Source organism: Aphelocoma coerulescens, chromosome 3 (assembly GCF_041296385.1).
Source record: "Aphelocoma coerulescens isolate FSJ_1873_10779 chromosome 3, UR_Acoe_1.0, whole genome shotgun sequence".
NCBI classification, from domain to species: Eukaryota; Metazoa; Chordata; class Aves; order Passeriformes; family Corvidae; genus Aphelocoma; species Aphelocoma coerulescens.
Genome location: NC_091016.1, coordinates 52274714 through 52301011, shown reverse-complemented (window position 1 = coordinate 52301011; position 26298 = coordinate 52274714). Strand labels below are relative to the sequence as shown.

Here is a 26298-nt window from a genome sequence, read left to right as displayed (position 1 = left end):
GACTCTCACCAGTCACTCATTGATGGCCTCTGTAGTTCCCCACTGACCTTTTTTCTCCCCAGGCACTTGGAAGATGCTGCAGCCAAGGTGTTTCAAGAGTTCAGGTGTATTGACCAGGGTGACACTGAATCCACACTCATCCTCTATTTAGTTCTGCAAGGCTGGGAGAATTAAAAGTAGTCAGAATGCCATTTGTTACTAGTTAGCAGACGTGACTGAATACATGCACGGAGCAAATATGTGGGGTTAGGAAGGTGCTATTTTTACATAGTCATTCCTCCAAGCTAGATTGCACTTTAAAGTATCACCTCCCTCAAGTGTTCAGAAGAAATGAGTCAGACCCCCAGAAGTCTTGAGATTAAAGAAAGTAATTACATTTGTCTGTCTCTGATTGTTTGGCCTGTGGGGGAATACCACAGCAGTCCTTTCCTTCCCCATCCCCCTTGTGTCTGTGTGATCACCTGTGTAAAACCTGTTTTCCCCTTTTCCTTGTAACTCTGGTCTATCTATGAAACTCCCAGTATTCCTTTTCCTCTTGCTCTCCTCTTTAATACATTCCCCCTACAGCTGCCATCCAAATGCCACACACAAAGCATTCCTCTTCAGATCCTACCTCTTTCTTAACTCTGTAAGCCCATGAGGGATCCTGGATTCTCCTTGCTACTTCCACGTACAGTGTTACTGAGGGTTGTACTTGCTGTGCTTTAATGCATGATTTAATGCAACCTGTTTTCTGTTGCTGGAACATTCCTTAGTTATTGACCACCCAAGGATCAGACTGCATCATGCTGTCACTCTCCCACTCTGTGTCTGAAAGTGTCTGAGGTGGTACATTTTGTGTGATTTCATGTCAGAGTTTTCCTCAAATTGAATTCATTTTTTAAAGAAGCTTCATCTTGCTTTGTGATTTAAAGGACTGAAGCAGTTTGCTTCTTGAGGAGGCAGAACAGCTCCTTTGTAGTCAGGAGTTTGCTTGAGCTTTCCAGACCCTGATGTGCTGGTTATTAACAGGATCCATGCTGACAGTGCCTGCCCCTGTTACCTGCCACAGAGGCATTGGAAATCAGCCCCCCTTCTCATGCTCCCTTACATCTTTTTGCGGGAGTTAAGGCCCCAGGAGTAGCATCTTGTGTGGCAGTATTTTTAAAGAAGAAGGAATAATGAACAAATTATTTTCTGTTGCCTCTGAATGCATTATTTTATAAAGTGTCATTTTTTGGTGAAAGTTTCATCATGGTAATAGGCACAGTGACAAAAAAGTCTTCCTTTTGTTCTATAATCTGTAAGTTTCCCTGTGAAAATTTCTCCATGTTGCAAGAATTTTCTTCTTTCTGAAGAACGAGTTGTACAACTGGTTCATATAGGATGCACTGGGATGGCTTCTGGTGGCTTTAGAATCTATTTAGCTTAGTCATTAGATTTTCCATTCAGAAATGGGGGGCACATTGAAAAGAACAGCTTCGACAAAGTGGAAAATAAGGTCAGCTTGGCATTTCATTCCAACAGTAATGCCCTGCTGATCCTTTGGAATGACCGGCACTCAAATAAAGTTGCATCTGCATTACGGGAGATACACAATAATGAATAAATGCCACATAGGAGAAAATCAACCTGGAAAATAGGAATCTTGCTAGGATGGTGAAAACCTGTTGAGAGCTTTCTAGCCTGCCAGGTGTCAGTCATGGCAGCAGGTATTCTCCTGGTTATCAGCAGGATGAAGGAGAACCTTCAATGCATTTTGCAAATACCTGGCCTACTTTCTCACTCATTATGCATTAAAGTCCCCACATTTTAGAAGACATAGACACAACACAATTTCTTTTCATCTGATGAATTACTGTATAGAATAGTCAACTTTCTGATCAAGAACAATGGTAGGAATTTCAAACTCTTCACATCTATCCAGAATTTTGGCAGTGTGTAATGAAATTACAAGTAAAATTATAAATTGTGTCATCAAGTGAAATTTCTTGTAATTAAAAAAAAAAAAGGAGTTTAAGATTTTTTTTTTTCAAATTACAGTAATGTATTGATGAAAGTGCCAAGGTATTTCCCAGACTGAAATTTTATTTTAAGAGGGATGTAAACATGTCTGGTCTAGATTCTTGGGTTTTAGTAGCCATTACTATTTTTAGTACAGAGTTCATTCTTTTTTACATCTTATGAATGTGTGATAAGGATAAGGGAAAAATACAAAATTGCACATAAGTAAAATAAATGTGATGATTTCTGATATCACTTCTATATACTTTTAATAAATACGATATGTAGATTTAGATATGCATAACAATCTAAAATACATCTGGTACGGATATTTGTATTTAAGAGCTTCTTAATTTAATGCCTTATGACTTGATTAGGTTTTTCTCTCTGCTTTTTTTACAGCTGTGACATTATCCTGATAACAGTTGCTGGAATGAAACTCCTCCGCTCCTCATTCTGTAATCCTATTAATCAGTTTGTTACGTTGAGCTTTACTGTGATCTTCTTCCGATTTGACTACAGAGACATTTCAGAAAATTTCTTGCTGGATTTCTTCATGATGTCCATTGTGTTTCATAAGGCAAGTTTTAGAGCTCCTGTCATTTCTTCGAAAAATTTATCTTCTCAGTGTAACTTGGCTGATCAATATTCTTAGGACTTTTTAGAAGTAATGAATGCGTATGTAGACTCATATTGTTGGTACTATAGAGGAAAAAATCTGTTAAAATGAAAAAACAGGCTTTGATTAAGTGTTTTTTCTGGCTTTGTGCAGTGTTTTTCATCTACTTTTCGTTCACGTGCTGCTATATAAAGTTTAGAATTGTTGTTTTCAAGAGGAGACTCCTCAATGAGTTTGAAAGAGCCTCTTGGGTCATTAGTGCAGGACTGCCCTCTAGATCAATCACCTGGTGTTTTTATCTTGGTTTCCTTTGAATGCCTCTAGTGGTTGACTCAACAACTTCCTTTGGGAAATTATTCCATTATCTAATCACCCTCATGATAATAAATGTTTTCCTAATGTCGGCCTTAACATTTTTCTTTTCCTATTTTCAGTCTCTTATCCTTGTGATGCTGCCCTTAACCTTAACCTCAGAGCTCCTTCCTCTCTCTTATTGTTAACTCTTGAAGTGTGCTCCAGTTGAGTTTATTTAAAAACTACCAACCTCTTTTTGAATCAGTCAGGTCAGACCCTGTCTTTATTTGGAATCTAAGCTGTTTCACTGAAAGAATTAGACTTAACTGATACCTCGAGAAAACGTGGGAAAGTACTGAAGATTTGAAAGTATTGATCCAGGGGTAACTGGTGAGGTGTTTGGCTTTGTTGTTCTTTGTTTTGTTTGGGTTTTTTTTTTGCTCAGGCTTCTTTGCTTGGTTTCCTTTTCTAAAATATTCCTACTGTATGTGTGAGTATGGGCCAGCTGGCATCGCTTAGTTTCTGAGAGAAGAAGGACATGGTTCCATGTTGATTGCTGCATGTGCTGTGGAGATACTTAGCCCTTCTACACAAGGGCCATCAGCTCATACTGCTGTCCATGCCCACCTGGAAGTTTCAGTCTTCTTACAGAAAGGCCCAGTTCATTGGTGTTACATTGGGAGTGCCCAGTCATTCAGGGAAAGAATGAAGGAGAAATTAAATGCTTTTTCTGGTTTATTTCTGTGCTGCTGTAAGGGAGGATGAGAAATGAGGAATCACAGCTCGGTGAGGTAACGAGCTCACTCCTTTTGCTGAACTCTTGGACTGCACCCCAGCAGAAGCTTCACCTGCTTCAAGCCTTCATCCTCAGACCTGTTGTTCTGTTCTCTCTCTGGTGGGGTGAGAAGGCAAGGGCTGGAGAGGAAGGGCAGAAGAAAAGGAGTAGAAGAGATGATACAAAGTTCTGCTTTTTAGCAAGATCCCCCTCCTCCACCATGCTCTGTGATCCTAAAACAGGACTAGAGTAATTTTTTAAGCTTCCTAGCTTGGAGTGAAAGATAACCAGTGAAAGTGATGCGGAGTTCGCTAGCATTATGCCAGTTTTCAGTATTTGTTTCATTACCATGTTTCATTACCAGCATTACCTAGATAAAGGGGTAAATTTCTGTCTCCAGAGAAGTGTATCATTGATGTGCATCAGTGGAAGTCCCATGTCTGAATGATGGTTTACTTAGTCCTAAAACTCATTCTCTAAAAACCTCTTTACAGGATCAAAAAATTAGCATGCCAGAATTGAAAGTTTCACTATTTGTTAATTCTTTTAAAAACGTTTACCTCATTATAAAAACGTTTATCTCAATACTGCTGAGAATTATTGCATGTTTTTGTAAGAAAGAGATATAAAGTCTTTTCAACAGGATCTTTTACAAAGTTACTTGGGTAGATTGAAGCTACTGTTCACAGTAGAAAGCCTAGTGTTAGCAATGAAAGTAAGGTAATGAAGGATGCTTATTAAATTATGCAGAGATTTTTGCTAAAATAACTACTGCTCTACTAGACTGAAAGCTGTACTGCAGACATGTTTTGAAACTGTAGTTTTAGCATTAATCTTCAATCTTCATATCTAACAATATCTGAAATTTTGCGGGTCATTAGTTCAGCAAGTGGAATTGTCCTTGTTCCATTTGAAAATTCTAAGTCAAATGGTTGAATTATTTATATTACAAAAGCACATGTAGTTTCACAATGATCATTAGAACCAATATGAAAAGTAGCATTGCAGATGATAGCAATTAAATTCCTTTTAATTTCAAATCATAAAGGGCATAAGTTTTCTTTACCCTAATTAACGTTTGAGCTTTAATTAGCAGCATTGTGGAACTTAGCAAAGGATGTGATCACTTGAGGATAAAGATGATGTGTGTTTATTTCATACTATAGGCCCTAAGCAAGCTGCATCCACCTTTGCTCCTAAAAGCTTTATGAGTCTTCACGGATTCTGTCTGTGCTTCAGTCATTTTTATGTTTGCAATTATTTTTTTTAAATAAAAAGAAAATCTGAAATACTGTCTATTACTGTCACCTTTAGCTATGCTGAGTTTATTACACAGCCATGACTGATTTCTGTTTGCACATTGAAAATGTCAGTTTACCACCCTCTCCATTAGGGAACACTAGAAGTGCTGTGTCTTAGTCACAGTGATGGCAATTTTTAAGCATGGTTACCCCACAAAAAGCTTTGCATGCTTTCAAAGCACAGTGGTAATATTTTTTTCTTCTGCCAGGCACTGGGGAAGAAAGAATCTAAATTCAACAGACATTCACTTGTGCACTAGTCACTCTTGAAGCAGATTATATGGAAAAAAACTTTGCTAATCATGTTTGGTAGAGTATTTCTGAATATCTCAGTGGTTGTGCTTCCCTTGTTTTCCCCCTTGTGCTGTTGATTTAATGTCATTTAGTCAAATCAGAAACTCCAAATGAGCATACTGCTCCCTGAGCAAGTTGGGACATGGAAGTCCAAATTGTTGCTCACAGATTTTCATCTCTGTTAGCCAAAACACCCACACTGAGGCAACAGAGAGAACAAGAGAGTCTATTTAGTTCTATTCCTGAGAATTTTTTTTGCCACTTTGGATTTTCTGTCTTTTTAACATCATAGGACTTACTAATGTGGCACAGTTAATTCAGTTCTTTTTTAAAAATGATTAGCTGTTTACATTTTGACAATTCACAGAATGTGAAAGCACTAAATGTTGATTAGGCATATGCAGAGTATACTATTTTGTATTTCAAATTGCCTTGGGAAGGAAGCAAGATAAACATTTAGGAAAGGTTTTACTTGTTTTTGAGAATGATTGCAGCTTTCAATTCAAGTGAAACAGGACTTCTCCATCTTAAACTAAGACTTTTAATGTAGTGAGCCCAGGTTGTATCCTTGACTATGACCTGGGATTCTTCTGTCCAAAACTCCTGTTGTCTATAATCTTTAAATCAGAGCTGAATGGCCTTCTAAAAAGTATGTGATTGCTCATTCAAAATGTGTGGGTGTCATGCTTTGATGTATATTCTGCAGGAAGTCAAACCAGTTAATCGAGACAGTCTTGGTCTACATGACTCCATGTAAACTTTTCAAATGAGCCAGTTGTTCTCCCTGGATGTCTTAGGAGGTAATGTCAGTGCAAAGGTTAATAAGAATGTTCACATTAAGTGAAAATGGAAACCCACAAAAAACTGAGAATATATTCTTCATAGGCATAGCAAAGATGGAATATGTAATAGGACTTAGGAGATTTCTTCCTAGACTTTTAACACTAGGAAAAATTCTGAGACTCTTTCTTGTAACAGGGTAAAAAAATGTGGAAATATTAAATTATTTGAATAAATTGTTCAGAACTGATGAAAAGATGGGCCTTTCTTCCATCCCTTTGCTGTTTACTGGCATAATATTTAACTGAGGAAAAACTCTAACACATGCAAAAGCTATGAGAGGAAGAGCATATGGATGGTTAAATGATGTTATAGCTCATCCAGTCAATTTTTCTTCAGTGTGATAAAAACAAACAAAAAGTAAAACAGTAATGTACCCAGCACTGCCTTCCTTGGCAGATGTGTGAGGTGCTTTTGAAGGATGTCTGGAGTAGCTGTTCAAGAAGGAACTGGTATTTGAAGTGTGAAGGAGAAGCGAATGCGAATCATTCAAACAGCAGGGATATCAGTTTGGAGCTGGCTGAATGTTAACAAGGATGCTCAGGGCAAGACTTGTCCCCAGCTCTTTTGCTGTGCTCTGTTAGAAATGTGGTTTTCCATTTCATCCAGTGCCACAGGCATCCTCTAAATTTTGCTGGTGGAAAGGAGTCATAGTATCTCCCTGATCTGCTTTTGGAATCTCAAGTAGAGCTGATGTTGAGCTGAAGGAGCAAAGACAGCAAAAAACTGGGTAGTGTGGCAGTGGATGCTCCTGGCAGTAGTATGCTCTTGGCTACTACAAAAGCCTAGTGGGAGGTACTTGCCAGTCTCTTCACTCCTGGGAGCATGCTGCTAAACTGGCTCTTACCAGCAACTCTTTCATCTCTTCTGCACCACTGAGAAAAAATTTTACCTGAACTTTGGAATATGGACTTTTGACAAATCTGTGCAGCTTCCTTTAAGCCCTAAAGAGTGAGGCACCTCTAGCTTACATACTCATCTACTACATGGATCTGAATGGGAATGATAAGACCCAGTGCCATTAACCTTCTAATGTATAGGACTACAGCTTCTTGTCTCTTTCAGTGTCTTATATGTTACTGTCAGGTAGTTTAATGGCCTCTTAATTTGTGTGTGTGGATGAACTAATTAGCAATACAAAAATATGAAATCACCTTGTATTTTCTTATCATCAAGTCTTCTGAGGGTTCTGAATTTGTCTTCATGCATAAGGCAAAATAATCAAAGAAGCAGAGCTTGTTAAATTTGCTTTCATTAACACTGAATTTATTTGCCTAAGTACTCTTACTCCTGCTGAGCTCACTTAAGTATACAATTTCCCTGTTTGATATTTTTTCTTCTTTCCCAGAATACATTTTCCAGCTAATAAGGAATCCACATTTTTATAAGAATTTTTCTCTTTCTGTATACTTCTTTCTGCCATAGTATCCAAGACCACATGTTGATGAAAGATGATCCCTGTCAAAGTAGATCCAGCAAAGGCAGCCAGTTTGGAGCAACCTGGCAGACCTGTGCTGATCAAGCTTAACTTTCAACATCCACAACACAATCCCTTGGACAGGAAAGAAATTGTGTGTCATCTTGTTTTCCTTCATTTTATGAGAAAGTGCTGCCAAGTGCATTGACCTTCTTGGTGCTTTGCTGAAGTCAAGTAATTAACCTATTGGATCTTTTTATTGCCTTTGTGGCAATAAAACTGTTGGTTAGTTGGCATGTCCCATTGATTTAGATGCTATTTATAAGTCAAAAGCCTCACTCTTTTTTTCTTTCCTCTTCTTATTTTTCATCCTTCTCTAAATTTGATGTTTCACCTTAAAGCTTCTGGCACTAAGTTGTTAATTCATATTTTCATCTGTTCCTTGCCATTTGTGCATACAGAAATCCAATGTCTTAATCATCTGCAGCCTCTTAGCTCACAGCTGTTTCCTCAGCTTTTGATATCTGGCATATAAACCCTTTTGAGACACTTTCTGCTGAGTAAAATACCCAAGGCTACATCTGATATTTGACAGGATAATCCCAGTGGTATTTTCCATAGACTCCTTAACTCTCTTGGGCACTGTACAGTTCATGTTTCCTTTTAATATTGAAGGAATGGTTTAATTGATTTTTCATTCAGCCTTCTGTCACTGACCTCTTTGTCACACTTCATTCCTTACACTATTCCCGAATTACATTTTCTCTCTTTGTTTTGGTGTTTTTTTATTTTGTCTAGAATGGGACAAGTGCACTTGGGGGTGCAGGGAGATGTACACCCACTCCTTGGGTCGGTATGGCTCACTATGCTCTGAGGACTGTGTTGATGTGCATTCCTGCTGATAGAGGCCTGTTCGGGCTGTGTTGATGCAGGAACTGAAAGAGAAACCTGGACTACTTCAGTGCACAACTTTGTGGTTTTTCTTATGTCCACTTTTACCACAGAATGATAGTGTGGCTTGGGCTGGAAGGCACTTAAAATATCATCTAGCTCCAACTCTCCTACCATGCCCAAGGACACCTTTCACCAGATCAGGTTGCTCAAAGCCCCATCCAACCTGGCCTTGAGCACTTCCAGGGACAGGGCATCCACAGCTTCTCCGGGCAGCCTGTTCCAGTGCCTCATCACCCTTCTAGTGAAGAATTTCTTCCTAATACTTTATCTAAATCTCTTTTAGTTAAAAACTATTCCCCCTTCTCCTATCACTTCATGCCCCTATAAAAAGCCCCTCTTTCCAGCTCTCTTGTAGGTCTCCTTTTGGTACTGGAAGGCTGCTTTAAAATCTCCCTGGAGCCTTTTCTTCACCAGGCTGAACAACCCCAACTCTCTCAGCCCAACTCTCTCTTCATAGAAGAGGCACTCCATTCCTCTGACTGTCTTCTTTGCCATTCTCTGGACTCACTCTTAACAGGTTCCTATCTTTCTTGGTCTGGGGACCCCAGAGCTGGATGCAGTGTTCCAGGTGGGGTCTCACCAGAGGAGAGCAGAGGGGCAGAATCCCCTCCCTGCCCACGCTGCTTTGGATGCAGCCCAGGACACATTTGGCTTTCTGGGCTGTGAGTGCACATTGCTGCGCCATGTCCAGCCTCTCACCCACCAACATCTTCCAAGTCCTTCTCCTCAGGGCTGCTCTCTATCCATTCTCTGAGCTGCCTGTGTTTGTGATTGGGATTGCCCCAACCCAGGTGTAGGACCTTTCACTTGGCTTTGCTCAACTACATGAGGTTTGCATGGGCCCAATCCTTTAGAAAAGGAAATTTCTTGGAAGATACAGTGTTGGCAGAAGCCATGCCTATGAAGGCTTTGCTGAAAAGGCCTGAATCAGTGCAGCTGATGAGTGCACTCCAAGGTTCACTGATTTATTTTGCTTGTCTGGCCCTCTGCATTTCAAGGTGATGAGCTCTGATCTTGTCCTTTTTGTCCACCTTGGGATGTACATGAGTCTGCTTTTTTAGAGTCACAGGTTCCTTCCCTGGGCTCTTGCTATCAGCTGACACTGTAGGAAGAAGCAGCATCTTCCATGAGCAGATTCAGGGCTCTGTCAGGTTTTGGCATCATCTCATTGTCATAATCCTTATCATACATCTGATTAACATTCAATTGTAAGGCTTTCAAGGCTTGCTACTCAAACTGCTTAAAACATGCCTGTCTTGTACAGTGTCAGTGCTAAGTGCTGAATGCTATGTGAGGAATATATTCTTTCCCCCAAGGTTTGATACCAGAGACTTGGACTGATTATATTTTGATCCTCTTGTATGTATTGTATTAGACAATGATTTTGAAGCCCACAGTATAAAGGCTTCAAGTGTCTGTAAGCATATCCAGATAAAGACATCCTGGAAGGTATTTGTTGTAGTTTCAAACACAGCTATCCAAATACACAACTAGAATGTCACAATGACTTAAGACATAAACATTAACAACCTTTAGTATTTCCAGTAAATCTTGTTTTGCAGGATTTCATAGGTAAAGTTTGTTTTAAATGGTATTAAATAAAAACCCAAAAGTCAATGATTTGCAAAGCAAAGCCATGAACAAGAGCAAAATTATTCCACCAAGTTTAATTTCATATCCTTAAACACATACTTATTATATTGACATACCAAAAAGAAAGTAAAAATGTACCAATAGGTATTAGAATTTAATTCTGAAAACTGGAGTTACCAATTGATCAGAATTAGCTTAACATGAAAAAGTAAATATTCCTCTCAGAGTCTCAGTTCAAGTCATCTCAAGTTCTCAGGATCTAAAGAGGTACCTGTTCAAATTGGGAAATAATTTCTTTCTGCACTTAATTTTTTTGATCTCAATTCTGTGTTGCATGTAGAGCATATAGCTATATATATGGCAGTTATTTTTGTTTAAAACCTATGTGTACGTGTATACACAGTTTTTTTAAAACATAGAAAAATTCAAACTTAGCAAGAAAATGTTAATGTTTATGCATTATTTAGTCCCAGAGTTGCCAAGAAGTCTGCCCACACAGAGTCTCAACTGATGCTAAACATATAGAAGGGCCACCAAAAGCTGAGAGCATTGCATAGTCTGCAATTTAAATTTAGGTGTTAATCTCTGCCTAGTTTATTGAAATCTACCAAACTGAGGAAAGGAGATACCATTTTAGTGATGTTTCAGACTCCACAAATCTTTTATTTTTTCATGTGTGTTAACTAATTTCCATAAACTTCTAGTTTGTAATGGTACTTAATTTTGGTTAAGTAAGAATAACCAGATTTAAAGAAAATCCTGGAAAGATAAGTCTTTGCCTTTGCTTTGTTTATTACTCACTGGTGCGCCAGAAGTCTGTAGAGGCTTCAGAACTCATAGAAGACTTATGGATGATTAAGATAAAATGTGTGTCCACATAAAATAAACATTAAAGATGGATGCATGTTCTGTACGTTCACTTGACAGTAGTGGGAATGTGCTGGTTTAACATCACTGAACATGCTGTTAATTTAAAGCCTTTATCAAAGACTTTAAAAACTTTTCACTGGGTAAAACTGTCACATGAATAAAGATATCTAGGAATATTAGAACTTTTATGCCCCCTAAATAATATATAATTATATATTATGAATAATATATTAAACGTATATTTTCTGCTTGTTGAACTGTAGAAAACATTGAAGATCTAATGAGGCTTAATACAAATATTCTTTTATAAATCATTCTAAATTGGGATGCAGAAGTCTTAAATAAAAGTATTTTATAGATGTTTAAGGAAATGGTTATAAAAAGAGGATTAAAATTCAGCAGAGACTATTTTTTTTCACCTTCACTTTAGATGGGAAGGTTCCCTCTTTGTATCTAGCACTGTTATACCTCACACCCTCAGGAGCAAGTTGTTACCCTCATTCAAACAAAACTCTACTGGGGATAATTTGTGTGTTTCACAGAATCACAGAAGGGCTGAGGTGTCCCATCAGGTCCCATGGAAGTGGTTTTTTTCTAGTTTTATTTAATATGCCCTTAACTAATCCTTTGCTATGTAAGGCGTCTCAATTTCTCCAGGCTCCCTCGCAGGTCTCAGGGGTCTGTGACTTGAAGGGTTACCAGTAAAGATAGAGGCAAAGAAGGCATTGAGTACTTTTACCTTCCCCAACCCCTTTGTCACCAGGTCCCCTACCCCATTCATCAGCAGGTCCATGTGATTTTTTTTCCAGTCTGTGTGTTGCTGGTGATACACCTGTAGAAGTCCTTTCTGTTGCCTTTTACTTTCCTCACCAGATTCAGCTCCAGATGGGCTTTGCCTTTTCTCTCTTTCTAATTCATTCTGTATTGTTTCTGACAATTTAAAAAAGATGAAGGTTTTTCTCTTTAGCTTATGTCTTCAGATTTCTGAAGGCTGAAATGCAGGTAGTTGTAGTTGAAATAAGAGAATAGCTGTTTCTGAGAATCAGCCTCCCCTATTTATAAAGGCAGTTTTTAGCAGCTTCAGTTTCTTTCTGTGAGAAAAGCTATCTGAGTTCCCCTCTCAGATACAGGAGAAAGCATATTGCAAATTGGATAAAACTGTTAAGGAGAAATAGTTTTTCAGATGGTTCTAGCAAAATGAAAAAGAGAAAATGTAAAGCCAAGTCCTCCTTTCCTAAATCTCAGTGTTGTAGTTTCTAGATGACATCACCTTTAGCAATTATAGTTAGAGATGTAAAATGCTAATGGCATATTACCCTGAAGGCATTTTGCAGAACATGCCCTGGAAGCAGGGATTTAAGAGGTAATAGAGGCACTTGACAACTCTTAATGAAAGCAGTAGCTTGAAAATCACACATTTCCAGGCTTTTAAGTGCGGTGTCATAAGGCTTTCAAAAACCAAGAGAGGATCACTAAAGCGTTCTTGCCTCATGTTCTTGTGAATGGAGATGAGCTCCTTTGCCTGTCTTGTGGAAGTTGAGAGGCAAGTGTTGAAAGAAACAACAGCACATTCAAGCAGTGGTGAATGCAGAAGCAGTAGGACTTGTTAGATGCAACAGGGAACTTGGGCTCCGTGGCCCAAGTTTTGCAAGGTGTAAATATTAAAGAACACTTAAAAATGATGTATTGGAACAAGGAGCCAGAAGAGTGTCCTCCTGGATTTGGTTTCCTAGCAAATGCAAAACCTGAATTTTATGTGAGATTTGAAAACCTTTTGATGAACTCTGTGCTTTGAGTGCAGCTTGGATGATTTATGGCTTTGTGATTTCAATCTGTAACAGGCAGAACTTCACTGGGTTGTGCTGCAGTTTTGAATTTTTTGAGGTTTCAAATGCAAGTCATTAGCTTTTTCCAGCCCTTCACTTAAATCTTTTTGTAGATAAAATTTTTCTTCCAGCTGTTCATTGTGATGTTTCAGATAAATAAAAATGAAGCAAAAGAAAGCACCCCCACAACCTGCTAAATAAGATTCGAATAAATAAATGTCCGTTTGAGTTTCAGTTCAGTTTTACTTGCCTACTTTAATGCTGCAGTTTGCAAGTCACGTGTAGTATTTTTGACAGAAAACAAAGTTAGCAAGATATGAGTTTCTCAAACTAAGTAGGGGTAACCAGGCTGTTCATTGGAGGGATTGTAACAGCTTGTTTTGATCGGGGCTTTGGTGGTTTTAAATAGTATATCTGTGCAAAGTTGCTGTAATCTATACTCTGCACGTTGCTCCTAATTTGAGTCAGGCCAAAGCAAAGACATTGTGTGAAGCACTGCTTGCATCTCAACTGGAAGGTTTATTAGTTGTAACTGGAGCTAGCATGACACTGGCTATAACGAGTTGGCAGCTGCTGTCTGATAGTTTTGTAGCACAAAAACCAAAACAGGTCAATGCTACAAGTGATTCTTACTTCCCTCGCATTTAATATGCAATTATTTACAACAAGTCGTGGAGAAGCTCAGTAAAACATCCTGTAAGTGCATTGCCACTGTGGATACAGATGGCCAAGTGTGATTTTGGAGGTGGTAACCTAAGGAGGGGTGAAATGAGCTGGACAGAGGAGGTGTGTCCTCTCTGACCGTCAGCATACTCGTACATGAAGTGTGCCCAGGACCGTGCTCTGTCCCTGAGGCCAGCTCTCATGGGGAAGCTTGTGTCTGCGGTAGTGAACTCTCCCAGTCTGTATGCAAGGTGGAGATATGGAATTGCCACCTGCAAGTGAACTATGGAGGGTTTTACATTCAAAAGGATTCCTGGAGATTGCTTGGAAGAGTGTTAGTTGGGCCAGACCAGAACCTTCCCAGACACCTTTCTAACTGTTTAAAAATATGCACAATACCAGTGCTTGAGAACATTCCCTGGAAGCATTTTAATGTACAAGTGTTGATACTGTCTCCATGTGTTTCAGGATGTTGGCAAAGTTTTGTTTTTCCCTAACTCAAAAAAAAATTACTCTAAAATTCAACATATATTTGCTGTATGAGCATGGAATATTGCATATACTCCTGTTTCACTGTCAACTTTTGTGTATGTTGAGTACTAATGTCTATTGATGGCCAAATCTTTCCTGACAGTTTGTCAGGAGCCCACTCTGCAGTAGATAAGACATAAGATCTGTTTTGGCCTGATGCCAAAAGAAATGACAGGGGAGTACAAATGTATTCCAGGGAATAAGTACACATCATTCTTGAATCAGAAACTACTAGTTGCAGCACCAAGCATATTTTGCAGGAAGCAAAAGTAAATTCAATGTGGTTTTCAGTTTGTACTGCACAACAATAAAAGCTCATGTTTATGCAATGTTTTTATGATACAATGGTCTTGAAAATGCAGCTACAATTCATGATTAATGTCATGCATATGCTTACATCGTGATAGCTTCTCCCATTGAGTCAACACATGAGAATGTTGTGTTCTTGAGAAGTCAATCTGATTTCCATGTGCATAGCCACACGTCACACATTGAGCTCTCTGTTCACTGTATCCAATTTCTCCTGGAGTCTCCTCTCCTGTAACCGTCTGACTTGTGGTCATATGTAGTTAGTGAATATCAGAACCTGTTTTCCCACTTTCTAATTTAAGTGTCTCTTTCAGGTATTAGTTTTGAAACTATCTCAGTGCCTAAAAAGTAAACATGTTTTTCTTTTTTTTTCAGCTGTGGGAGCTACTGCAGAAGTTGCAGTTCATCATGACATACATTGCTCCCTGGCAGATTGCCTGGGGGTCATCGTTCCATGTTTTCGCTCAGCTCTTTGCAATACCTCATATCCTTTATAAATTTGTTCTTCTTTATTCTTAAGTTTCTCTTCTTGTATGCAATTTATTTACAGTGTTTGAACAAGATTTGAAATTCTTAGGTAATTTACTTAAAAATTTTGAAAATCTTGGAACATCTTCTGAGAAACAACAGTTTTCTTTTTTTCTTTTTTTTTTTTTTTTTTTTTGGGGACTGCATAGGATCTAAAACTGGGAAACTAAACTTTGACTCAAACTGGTGTGTTTATTCCCACCCAGCCACATTCAGTAGATCACTTACTTCCCCAGCCCTCAGCCCTGAGTTTTGATGCATCCACAAAGAAGTGTTGTGACAGACATATTTTTGGGCTTATGGCCAACTGAGCTCTCAAATACTAGTTTCATTCTCAGTTGCTTCTAGTTGGTATGTCAGATATAAATTCATTTCAGTGAGCCAACTTCTGCTGCAACTGTCTTGATTTTTTTTTTTTTCAATTTCAGAAGCAGCTAGATTTTTGCATTTTAATGTGAATTTTTTCATTGGGGTGCTGAGAAACATTCTCCTTTTTCACCTTTCCATTCTGTATTATGAGTAGCCATATATGTTTGTCAACACCAAAGCAGTCCTTCAGAAGCAGTCTGTTTTGGTGCCTGCTCCAGGGCTGTCTCCAGGTTTGTGGATATGGGGAGTAAAACAGAGTTCAATGACCTCCACATGTCTGTAGGGTTAAAAAAAGTACATTAAATTTTTGGAACAGAAACTATTCAGTTTAAATTCAAATTCAGTTACAAACTTGACTGAACACAGAAAAAAAGCCCCCAAAACTTTTTAACTGAACAGATTTAACTTTATTGATGTCTAAGGCATTACCAGATACTAACTTTTAATTTCTTCCTTCCCTGTTAACCAAAGTTGTGGAAGAAGGGTTGACAAAGTGGTTTTAGTTCAGACCTACTAATGAGTTTACTTTGTACTGTTTGTTAGATATATGCACTTAAGTCTTTGTCCCTTTCATCCCAGAGGGCTGGGGTTTTCTTCCCTTGAGTGATTTCTTCCCTCTGCTCTGTGCCATGAAACATAAGCAATGCTGAGTAACAATGCTTATGTTTCTAGATAAGAAGAATAAATGGGAGCCTCAGACAGAGGGAAGTCCACAGAGAATAACTCCCAGAGGGAAAGCTGTAGATTGTCTGCTTATAGAAGGGAAGCATTATAAAACAGATCACTATCTGTCCTAAGAGTTTTAGGTTATTTCTAGCAAATCCTTCCAGAATTTCATAACAAAAAAAAAATTTCATTTCTGCTGGGGAAGTGTATATGAATTTATTTAGCAAAACATTTAAGAACTAAGATTATATTTCAACAAGCTTCCCTTTGGTCACAATTATTTTCTGCAGTGATAACTTTGCTTTTGATAAAATTACCAATTAAATTTTGCAAAATGGAAGGTAGTTAAACCAGAGTTTTGTTTGTTTACAGAGTTATTGCTAAAGTGATCTAGCCTAGCTTTTTATTATTTTTTTTTATAGTATGCTTTGTAAATGCAAATCTGTCTTCTAAGGCAATGCTGCAATTAAGATACTGGTTAAATGCTGAAGTTAATATTCCCACAACAGCAATAACTCTGCCTCTTTGCACAGTAATTTTATTTGTTGTTATCATAACCCTGCAAACAGTAATGATGAATGCATGTTGCAATTTACAGAGGTACTAAACCTGCCATTTCTTTACAGAGTTAATTATTTGTGGCTCTTAATTGCTTCAATCACTTCTGCAAACAGGATGTAAATTTTTAAATTTCGAAGTGCCTGGGTGAACTTTTGCTGCAGAGCTCAGTGAGTATGAGTAGTTCAGCATGCTTTAATGCCTTTGAGACCAGTGTGCAGAGCATGAAGGGCAACATGTGTGGAGCTTTGCTTGGTGGAGGTTGTAGAGTCTCCATCATTAGAAATCTTCAGGATTTTAGGTGAATGTCTATCAGGAGTCATATAGGTGTAGCTGATCCTGCTTGTGGCTGCTAGATGGACTGGGTGACCCTTCAAAGTCCCTCTTAATCCCAAAAGACCAGGAACAGGAATGGGCTTCAGACTTGAGGATAGATCTGCAACTTCACTTCCTAGCATTTATGTGGGTAAGATGAGGTTATGCGTTTATCAATATCAGCACACTGAGAAAGTCAGTGTAGTTTGTAGTTCAAAGGAGGATTTTACCTAAAAAGTGAACAGTGGAATTGGAGAAAAAAAAAAAAAAGAAGTTTGTAGTTGAGATTATCCTGTTTAGGAAAGTTCTGCTTTGGTTGTTTCAGGGTCACAGCACTAATTTCAGAAAACAGAGCTCTGTGACAGTCAGTTTTCCCATCCTCTAAGTGATTGTGTGCCTGGAAGGGACCTGTAGTAATTGCAAGTAAAAATGTGGGTTTTGAGAAGCAGCGGATTTGAGCTGCCCTTACTGCATAGTTTTGTGTTAAAAGAAGGGGATGGAAGATTTTCAAAATGTCTTTCACTTACTTGTTTTGAAGCTGGTTTGAATTTAAACAGTTTTTGAATTGCAAGAATTACTCCTCAAAGACAATGTTTTACTTCATGTTGTAAGAGTTTTTAGCTTTGGGGTTTTTGTTCTCAAAAGTTGATTTTGGCCTTGTTAGAAAGAAAATCCATTATTCACAAAGAAACGAGTTCTGGTTCTATACAACATAGCCTAAAAAGATGGTACACAGGAAACGTGGCTTGGGCCATAGTGTAAGAAAGTATGCCTGTGAGTTTTTGACACTTCTTTTTTACTTAGACATAATTAAAGCATTGGTATTTAAAATAAATAAATAATAACCTAATACAAACAAGTTGGATACCCTCAAATAAAAATACCCCGATGACAGATAACTGCCCACGGCACACATTAACTCCATGTAAGAGAGTCAGATGCTGTTTCGTGCTCTCATGACACACTTACAGATATGGAACAGTTAAAATCGCTTTTCACAAATCAAATGGGTAATGTCTTCTACTGTCCATTTAGTAGAGCAGGATGTCTTTTAGGAAAAACACCCCCCATTGCTGCTGATTATGTCTAAGACACAAGCAGTTCACAGTGGTGTGCAGAATATCTTAGCTCATGATGATGGCAATTTTTAAATTGATCGTATTAGTTACCCACTTTAAAAACTTGGTTTGCGGTCCTTATCTGTCCTCTTTGTTCTCTTTTCCTCTCTTCTCCTGTGCCTCCTTCCCTTATCTGACACTTGTAAATACTTGTTCATCTTTCACAGCAAGTGCTTGGTTATGACTACAGTGTAATGTGACAGTTTAATTTTTTGATGCACTTGCTTTCTGCTCTGTGCTCCCTGTCACTTTTTTAAACTTCAGACTCTCAGGGCAACTCATTTTTCACTCTCTTTAATGCACAAAGACACTGTTCTAGAGCACTCTCTTTTAGTAAGGTTGAGAGATTTGAAAAGTATCTTTTGGCAAATACTTGTTTCTAGATTTTGCAAATGGCTTTGAAAGCATGGCTAGCTAGCTGTTTTATGGAAGTGCTGTACAAAGAATGATGCTATTTGTGTTAAAATGGGCTTTTTGTGAAGTCTCAGGGACTGTGGGACACACGTACAATATATTGTTATAAGAGAGTAAGCTAAAAGACTGTGGTTATTGGTGATTTTACATGAAATTTAGTTTGAGCTGTGCTTGATCACTGTACATTTATAGTGGTTCCATTAGTTCATAGATTATTTACTTCGCACCTTCCTCCCAAGAGAGGTGTAAGGAATGACAATTCTTACAATGGCCTCATATGCCAGTTTGAAAGTCTTTTTCCTTGAATTTCATGGATGTGGTATGAATTAAGGAAGAACTTAGGCCTAATGTTTTATTTACTTGCATTTATTTAATTGTGTTCCTTTTAACTTGCATCTTTTTCAGTATCCTTATCCATCTCCTAACTTGCTTTCCAGCAGTCTTAAATATGACTTTACATTTGAAGTAAACTGTGGATTCAGGCATTCATTATGGTGTTTATGTGTGATACTTACTATTCCTCTGTCCTCATCTTCTCATTTCATATATATTTCAAAAAGTATGAAATGCTGAACATTTTTTAGCTTTTGGTCAGAATGGAATAGTAAATTCTCAGTAAGAATTGATGTGAAAGCATGACTTTGAACCAGCAGGTTGGAGTATAGAGGCATATCTCCACATACCAGGTCATTCCAGAACAAGCAGAAACCCACAGAATGGAACACTGGACACAGTGAAATCAAGACTCCAGTGTGGAGAACAAATAATTTCCAAGAAATTGTTTTTTCCCTGTGTGTGTGTTTTAAACTCTGTGTTAGACTCTGGGAAGGCACTTTCATGTTACAGAAGGTACCTTAGGTAGCTGGAAAAGGGCACTTGCTGCACTGCCTATGCTCAGGATCTGTCCTTGGGCAGAGATTAGACAGGGTCACCCTGATAATAAAACTGTGTAGCATTGAAGAGCCAGCGATTACATGCTGGCAATGGGTGATTTGGCACTGCTTGCCTTCCTCCCTTTCCTTTCCTTAACACCTCTTTGGTAAACAGTAACAGCAGCAGAAAAAAAAAAAAAAAAAGAAGGTTCAAAGAGCTGCCTCGACATTTTAAAAGTATAATGAAATCATCTGTGTTACCTTAACTTGCAGTTTTCAGACTCTGCTATGCTTTTTTTTCAAACTCTGGCCACTTCAGTCTTTTCTACACCACTGAGTCCATTTCTGGGGAGTGTCATCTTCATTGCCTCGTACGCACGACCAATCAAGTTCTGGGAGAAAAACTACAAGTAAGGCTATTCAAAAATTTCTACCCTTGTTATTTGTTAGGGTTTTGCTCTCATTAGTTTCATTTCTGGTGGTATTTTTGCTTCCAAAGGTAATGCTTAAATTAGGGCATGACAGGTTAATCTTTGAGTCTTGTTTCTGGTGTTTTACTTTTTCATAGCTATTTAGCTATTTCTGAAAATGTATTTAAACAATTATCAGTATGTTACAGATGAGGTGTCATGTTGCATTTGTTGTACAGACACACAGTAACGAAGCTGTGAAAAAGAAAAAAGCAGTAAAACTCCCAGTTGTCAGCCTTTTTTGTCTTGCTAGCTAGTGCTAGCAGCTAAATCTGTGAAGCCTTTGGCACTGGCAGTCAGACTGCATAAATACATTTTATACTAACTGGCCTGATTAAATGCTACCCTGTGGGATGCAGCAAGTAACTCTGCAGCTGCAGAACAGTGATACGAGGCACAAAGGGAAAATTGCATTGGCCAAGTCAGGGCTTGGCTGCACCAGTGAGAAGGGCCATACACTTACCACACCTCTTGTGTTGGTGCTGCTGCTGTATCTTAGTTTGAAGAGTTTATTTTGTTGCATTTTGACTTGTGTCAGTGAGTGAATATGTACTCATCCAAAAAGAAATTAGTCAGACAAAGCCAAGTCGTATAAAGAGGCTTTGTATTCATTTCTGAATGTGATGAGATTTGTGGAAACCTTTCAAGGGGAGCTGAGTTTTGTACACTGGCACTAGATCTTAACAAAATTCTCTCTCACACATCTTTTTTACTGGGTCAACAGGTTAATTGTTTCAAGGGAGTGAAGTTGAGGGCAGTTGTGGAAAGGCAGGAAGCTACCACTAATCCCACAGACAGCTATACATTTTTGGACGGAAACTTTGAACAATATTAAGTAGGAAGTGAGGATTTTAACATCTGCTACATTTTACTTCAACCAGAGCATTCTGAAAGCATGCAGTTCCCTTTCTAGGTACCAGTTAGAGAACCAAACTGTTGAGGGCACACCACTGCCATATAGTTAGGTTAGTGTCAAGTCTCTAGGTTATTGTCGAGGGAATTAGAGGGGGTCATTTTTATTTGCTTTTGATTTGTCGAATCTTTTGATGCAAAATGAACAGTAGATATTCACAAGAATTATCAAAAAATGGTTGATACTTTAACAAGGGTGTATGTGTGACTTGTTTTCATCAGTAGTGACTGTGATTTGCACTAAGGGAAGTGAAGAAGCTGGTGCTAATAATTTTGCAAAGCAAGGTTATTATTATATCCATAAACCATAAAACCTCAAGTGCAGAAAACCAAACCCTTTTAATACTTTAATCCACCACTGCTTGTCCTTTCAAAATAAGCAGCAACTACAACTTTGTCTTCAACCTGAAGGTTTACGTTATTCTTTGTAAAAAATCATGCTTTGTTGCTTGTTAGAAATTCTAGTGTATCTTCTATGATCTCACTGAAAACAAAAACCACAACCTTGCCTATCAAAAACCTTTCAGAAGTAGAAAACAGCTTTGTGGAAGATTCAGATTGTCATCAAAGTGAAATAAATCGTTGCCTGAACCTGTGGCAACCTGTGGAATGACTCCTCCTAAATTTGTATTCATTTTGTCTCTAGTCCTTCTGATTCTCCTTTGCCTTACTCCCATTTCACATGAGGAACAAACCAAAATTAATGAGAGTTGGACTGAAAAACTCCTGCTTTATTAAAAGGACACTGTGAAAAGACAGAAAAAGGCAAGGAAGTAGAGTAATTTTGTATTAAGAATAAGGAAATTTTCTACAAAATGCTTCAAATAATTGAATGAACTGGATGGGCCTTGCCGCTTTGAATCTTGACTTTTCAGCATCTAAAAATTCAAAGGGATGGCATAATTGCTTTCTTTTTGAGCTGTGGAGTTAGATAGGATCAGGAACTTGAGCTGGAATGGAAGGTTGTTCTGGCTTCTGCACATCTGCCTGTCTTTGGGCTGCAGTTCCTTACAGCCAGATGTGCACCGAGTTTTAAGGTTATATAAGACAAAACAGAACAAACAGATGGGGAAGTTGGTGTACAGATTTCTTTTTTAGACTGCATTGACAGTTTTCCCAAGTTCAGCTCAGGATATTCGTGGAAAGTCACAGGTTCACTGCAGTGTAGTCTGAGATGAGTTCATATGAAGCAGAAGCTCTTGGAGATTTTTTTTTTTTCTGTTTCCATACCCACTGCTTGTTGACAGGAACTTTTGTCCAGGGGAAAGCTACCTTCAATGTACTTTATGTAGCTTTTTTTTTTGCCTGCTTTGCATACTCATTTTCAAACACTTCCTTGCTATATTGATGACTACGTTAAATTATCACATATTAGCTACAAATAGTTTATTTACACATTTTTCTGGAATTTAATCTCTTAATTGGAATAAATGAAAACAATTGTGACAAGCAGTCTAGATAGCAAAATTGCCTTTCTTTCAAGTTATAAATTAGATTGCTTTCTTAGATTGTCATTTGTGTTCATCAGTATTTGCATACTTTTCTGCTGTCAAGCAAACTTCATTGTTGTTTCATTTAAGGAAAAATTACTTTTGCATCTTGTTTGGGCCAACAGCATGAAATTAGATGAGGAAAAAAAATCCAGTTCATTTCTGGTAGAGTGAATCCAAAGCTGAAACATTGGACTTTAGCAAGTACAGAGTACCATGTTTATTAATAGAACAGAGTTACTAGGCCAGTAGTCTGAGTGGTGAGCAACTGATCCATCTGTTCCTTGAAGTGTTGGTTTGGTTGTCCTTACCTGGTGTTTTCTGAGTGCACACACATGTCTTGCCTTTCCAGGTTTCTTTTAGTCCCACTTTTTCTGCTGGCTAAAGAGGAGTTTGACTCCTCAGGCTGCTCTGACTGAGCTTCTGCCATTCTAAATGATGCAAGGTGGAGCTGACAGTCTTGGAGAATTAAAATGGTGGCTTGCTTGTTTGTGCAAGGAGCTGAAGGACTCAAGTGGGTAAAAAAAGAAAAAAGGATTCATTTTGATAGTAAGCAAACTGTGAAATTCCTAACAGGCTCTTCAAAATTCAGGACTCACACTGTGCCTGTTTGTGCTCTTGTGGTGTGTACACAGAGCATGGGTGTTCTTCCCTGCAGTCAGCAGATGCTGTTTGTTTTTAGTGTGCCCTCTCCATGCAGAGTCTAGTACACCAATACATCACTGAGGCCACGGATCTTTTAGAGGGGAAAAGGAAGGCTGACTAAGAAGAAGGAAAAATAAGGCATTAAGGAAGGCGAATGAGGAACTCTTGCAATCGCAGTTTCGCAGCTTTTGCTGCTATGGTTGTTGAAAGGGGAGCGGCTTCAAATCAGAAGCTGGGCTGCTGCTCATGAGGTGGTTACCTTGTGGGAGTTCAACTCTGAGAATTTTTCTTTCTCTCCCTCTCTCTGTTATTTTTGGGGCTTTTTTTTTTTACAAAGGAAAGTTTGCTGCGACACTGGTTTTGTCCAGCCATTGGCCTAGGTCCCGCTTCCCAGCTTGAAGAGTGCTCTTTTAGTCCCTATTTTCACAGCTGTTGGAATGATTAGGCTGTAGATGTCAGAGAGAGAAAAGGAAATAGCAGTAAATCTTGTTTAATGTATAGGCACTTTAAAGCATAAAGCGTTTGCCCAAACACTATTGTTCAATTCCTCTGCCTTTGCTTTTTTTTCTCAAATACTTTGTCACGTTGCAGCCTGACTCTGTCCTTCTCCTCCCTTCCTCTTATCTTGCTTTGTATCTTGGATATGACAATGACAGAACAGAGTAGGAAGTTTACTTTTTATTCCCCAGTGGGTCTAACATCTGGATCACGTGGAACAGCCTGTTTGTTCTCTGCTGCAGCTGTGACCTGTCCCCACAAACAGCAAACTGCCACCAGGAATCTGGAGATTTCACTGTTTACAAGCTGCTAGTCTCTCCTGCACCTTCCTGTTTCTATTCTTCTGTTTCACTGCCTATTTTTGGGTCAGGTGCAGCTTGCATTTGCTTTGAAGCGCCTTGAATGAATTCCAGTGCGGTGTAACTGAATTAATCAGGTGTCTCTAAAGAGGCTGTGATTAAATTGCCAGGTATCTCAGACTGGCATTACAGGATGCCTCTCTGTGTTTGGGACTGTGTGAGCAAGCCTTTCTTTTCTCCATCTTTTTAAAAAGTGTATCACTGTGTTATTGTTCCAGTCATTGTGGTCTAGAAAATAACCACCTGTAGGGTTAATACAGCTGGGAATGGAGGGTGAGGAAAACCTGCCCTGCTTCAGTTGTAGTGCAGATGGCTTTTTCTTCTTTTTCCCTGCCAGCTCACTTAACCTGCCCATCGCAGACAGCCTGCAGGTGGAGTGGGAAGAGTTTTGCCAGTGTACACATAATTCTGGTTCGCCCCGCATTATGCACGTGTGGGAAAAGGAGCTGTGAAAAGTACCTGTCTGCTCCCTCCCTTTCCCCATAAAATAACAGGCCTTCCACTTCCAAATGCTTATTTTTAACACATGCTGGTGCCTCTGGTTTCCCTGTGAGCCTGCTCATCTCTTACAGCTGTTAAAACCCCTGTTCCAAACACAAAATGTCATTCACCCATAACTGTCCAAAAGCCTTGTTTGGAATCTGCACACTCAGACTTTTCAAGTTGTTCTTTTTAGGACTGGATTTATTTTTTTCTTAGTCTTTTTCTTGCTGTGTTGTTTGATTTTTCACATGTTTTTAGACCTCTGTAGTAGTGATGTTTACAGAGGAACAACTGCAGCAGATGTTTATAGTTCAGTAATGCCTTGGACTCTGATTTATAGTGAATAGCATAACTTCAGCATTTTTTCCCCTTTTCCCCCCTTATTGACAGGAAACAGTGTTTGCCTTATTTTGTCAAATATCATTTCAGATATGTTATGTTCTAACTACTGTCACTGCCCTACTTAGGGTTCAAACCTTCTTGAATATTTCCAGCTACGTGGTCTGAAAGCCACATTATAGCTTTGAGTGTTCCTGTTCATTGCAATTGTTTTAGTTTCTTCCAAACTGATTTTATTTCTCTGCTAATTTTTGTGTTTCTCTCTGGCTGCCTCTATTTCTATACTGTTTTTAGGAACTGACCAGAAAGAAGCACTGTATTTGTGTTTGCTCTAGAGTGAACTGAGGTTCTAGTGCTTTTGTCCACAGCTATTACTCATTGATGAGTGCTGGCCCCTTTGGTGACCATGGTTCTTCTAAGAGAGGTCTTTGCTGAGTTGGCCTCAGGGTTTTTCCAGGCTGTTATTGAGAGTTGAGTTAATTTAGAACTCTTCAAAACAGTATAAGTAAGTATCAGCATGTAGATAAACCTGAAATGGGTGCTTATTAATGCCTGGGACTTACAAGTCAAAACAAATAGCACCAATGATGAACGGTTTTTAGTCTGAGTTTTTGGGGTGTTGTCTCCAAATCAGAAGGGCCTACTGGTCCTATTTGCAAAGCACGTAGAATTTGGTGAGAGTCTTTCTGGAAACTTCAAAGGTCATGAGGTCTGTGAGAATCCAGCCTATACTGGTGTACGACAGCCTATACTGAGATTTGCTTGGCCCTGACTTGGTATCCTTGAGTATAGCATTCATGCAGTTGTGAGTGGCAGTCCCTGGCCGGCAGCAGTGCAAAAGTTGAAGTGTTAGCAAGCTGCTGCTATTTTTCCTTCATTGCTCTTCTCTTAAGATTGGCAGATTTCCCAATAGAGGTGATTTTTTTTTTTTTTTGGAAAAACATGCTCCTCTCTTTAAACAATGAATATAAACTGGTCTTTGGGAAGTTATTCCCTGTTCTTCAAGGGCATTTTTGGCCATGATTCTGGCACTGGGGGAGAGAATAGAGAAAACCAAAATGTTTGAAGAACAAAGAATATCTTTGTGTGCACTTCAGGCTTAATTTTTCATGAGCTCTCTGAAATTACATGTTACTCATTAGACTTCTTCATCTGAATGTCTTCTCTAGACTCTTCCCTGTCTGCTCCCTGCTGTAATGTCTAACCACTCTCTATCTTGCACACCACCAGTACTGCCCATGGACTTGTACCTGCCACACTTGCCTGGTTTGGGAGTCTTTAATCCCTTTCAGCATAGAGCTCTGCAGAGTGACAAAGCCATGGCATCCAGGTGTGGGAGGTGTTGCTTCAGGTACAGCCCCAGGCTAAGAGAAGCCCTGCTAAAGACTACCTTCCCTTCGGTGTGTTGAGCTGTGATCTCCCCTACAGCAAGTGACCATGTGTGCCCCTTTGGCCACTTGCTGTAGTACAGAGCTGTGCACACCTCCTCTCCAACCCAGCCCTCACCTCATCACTTGACTCCATGTGTGGAGTCACATTGAACTGCAAAAACATGAAAAAGGATGGGCAAGGAAAACCAGGCACCTTTAATCAAGTAGGTCTGGTATTAAAATAAGTGTTTTCTGAGTTGCCTGGAGTTTCACACTCAAGGGAGGCTATACAAAATTCAAAGAGGTAGTTTAACTGTTTGGCAGTATCTCTTTAAGTGGTAACATCTCTTCTTCTCAAATTTTTGCCCCTGGCAGTCAATAAAACAAATTGAGACTAATTGAATAGGAGCCATATGTGTGATAATTAATTGGGAATGTATTCTGATTCAGTGCTCTGTAGTTCCCTGCCGAGTTAAAGATGCATTCACAACTCCAATTCACTGAATCATTCTAAGAGGACAGAGTAAAGACAGAAGGGAGACATCAGAAAGGGAATGCATGCTGAGATCAGGAGGAACACAAGTAGAGATCAAAAGTGTAAGTGGCATAAATGGAAAGGGAAA

General features: G+C 38.9%; 1 protein-coding gene across 1 annotated transcript in view; it reads left to right on the top strand.

The window, feature by feature from the left end:
• Nucleotides 1–26298, top strand: part of PCNX2 (pecanex 2) — a 151250-nt gene that overhangs the window by 78060 nt on the left and 46892 nt on the right. The window contains exons 21-23 of the mRNA XM_069010280.1: nt 2386–2563; nt 14645–14755; nt 19392–19519. Coding sequence (XP_068866381.1) covers nt 2386–2563; nt 14645–14755; nt 19392–19519 — 417 coding nt within the window. The remainder of the gene's footprint in view (nt 1–2385; nt 2564–14644; nt 14756–19391; nt 19520–26298) is intronic.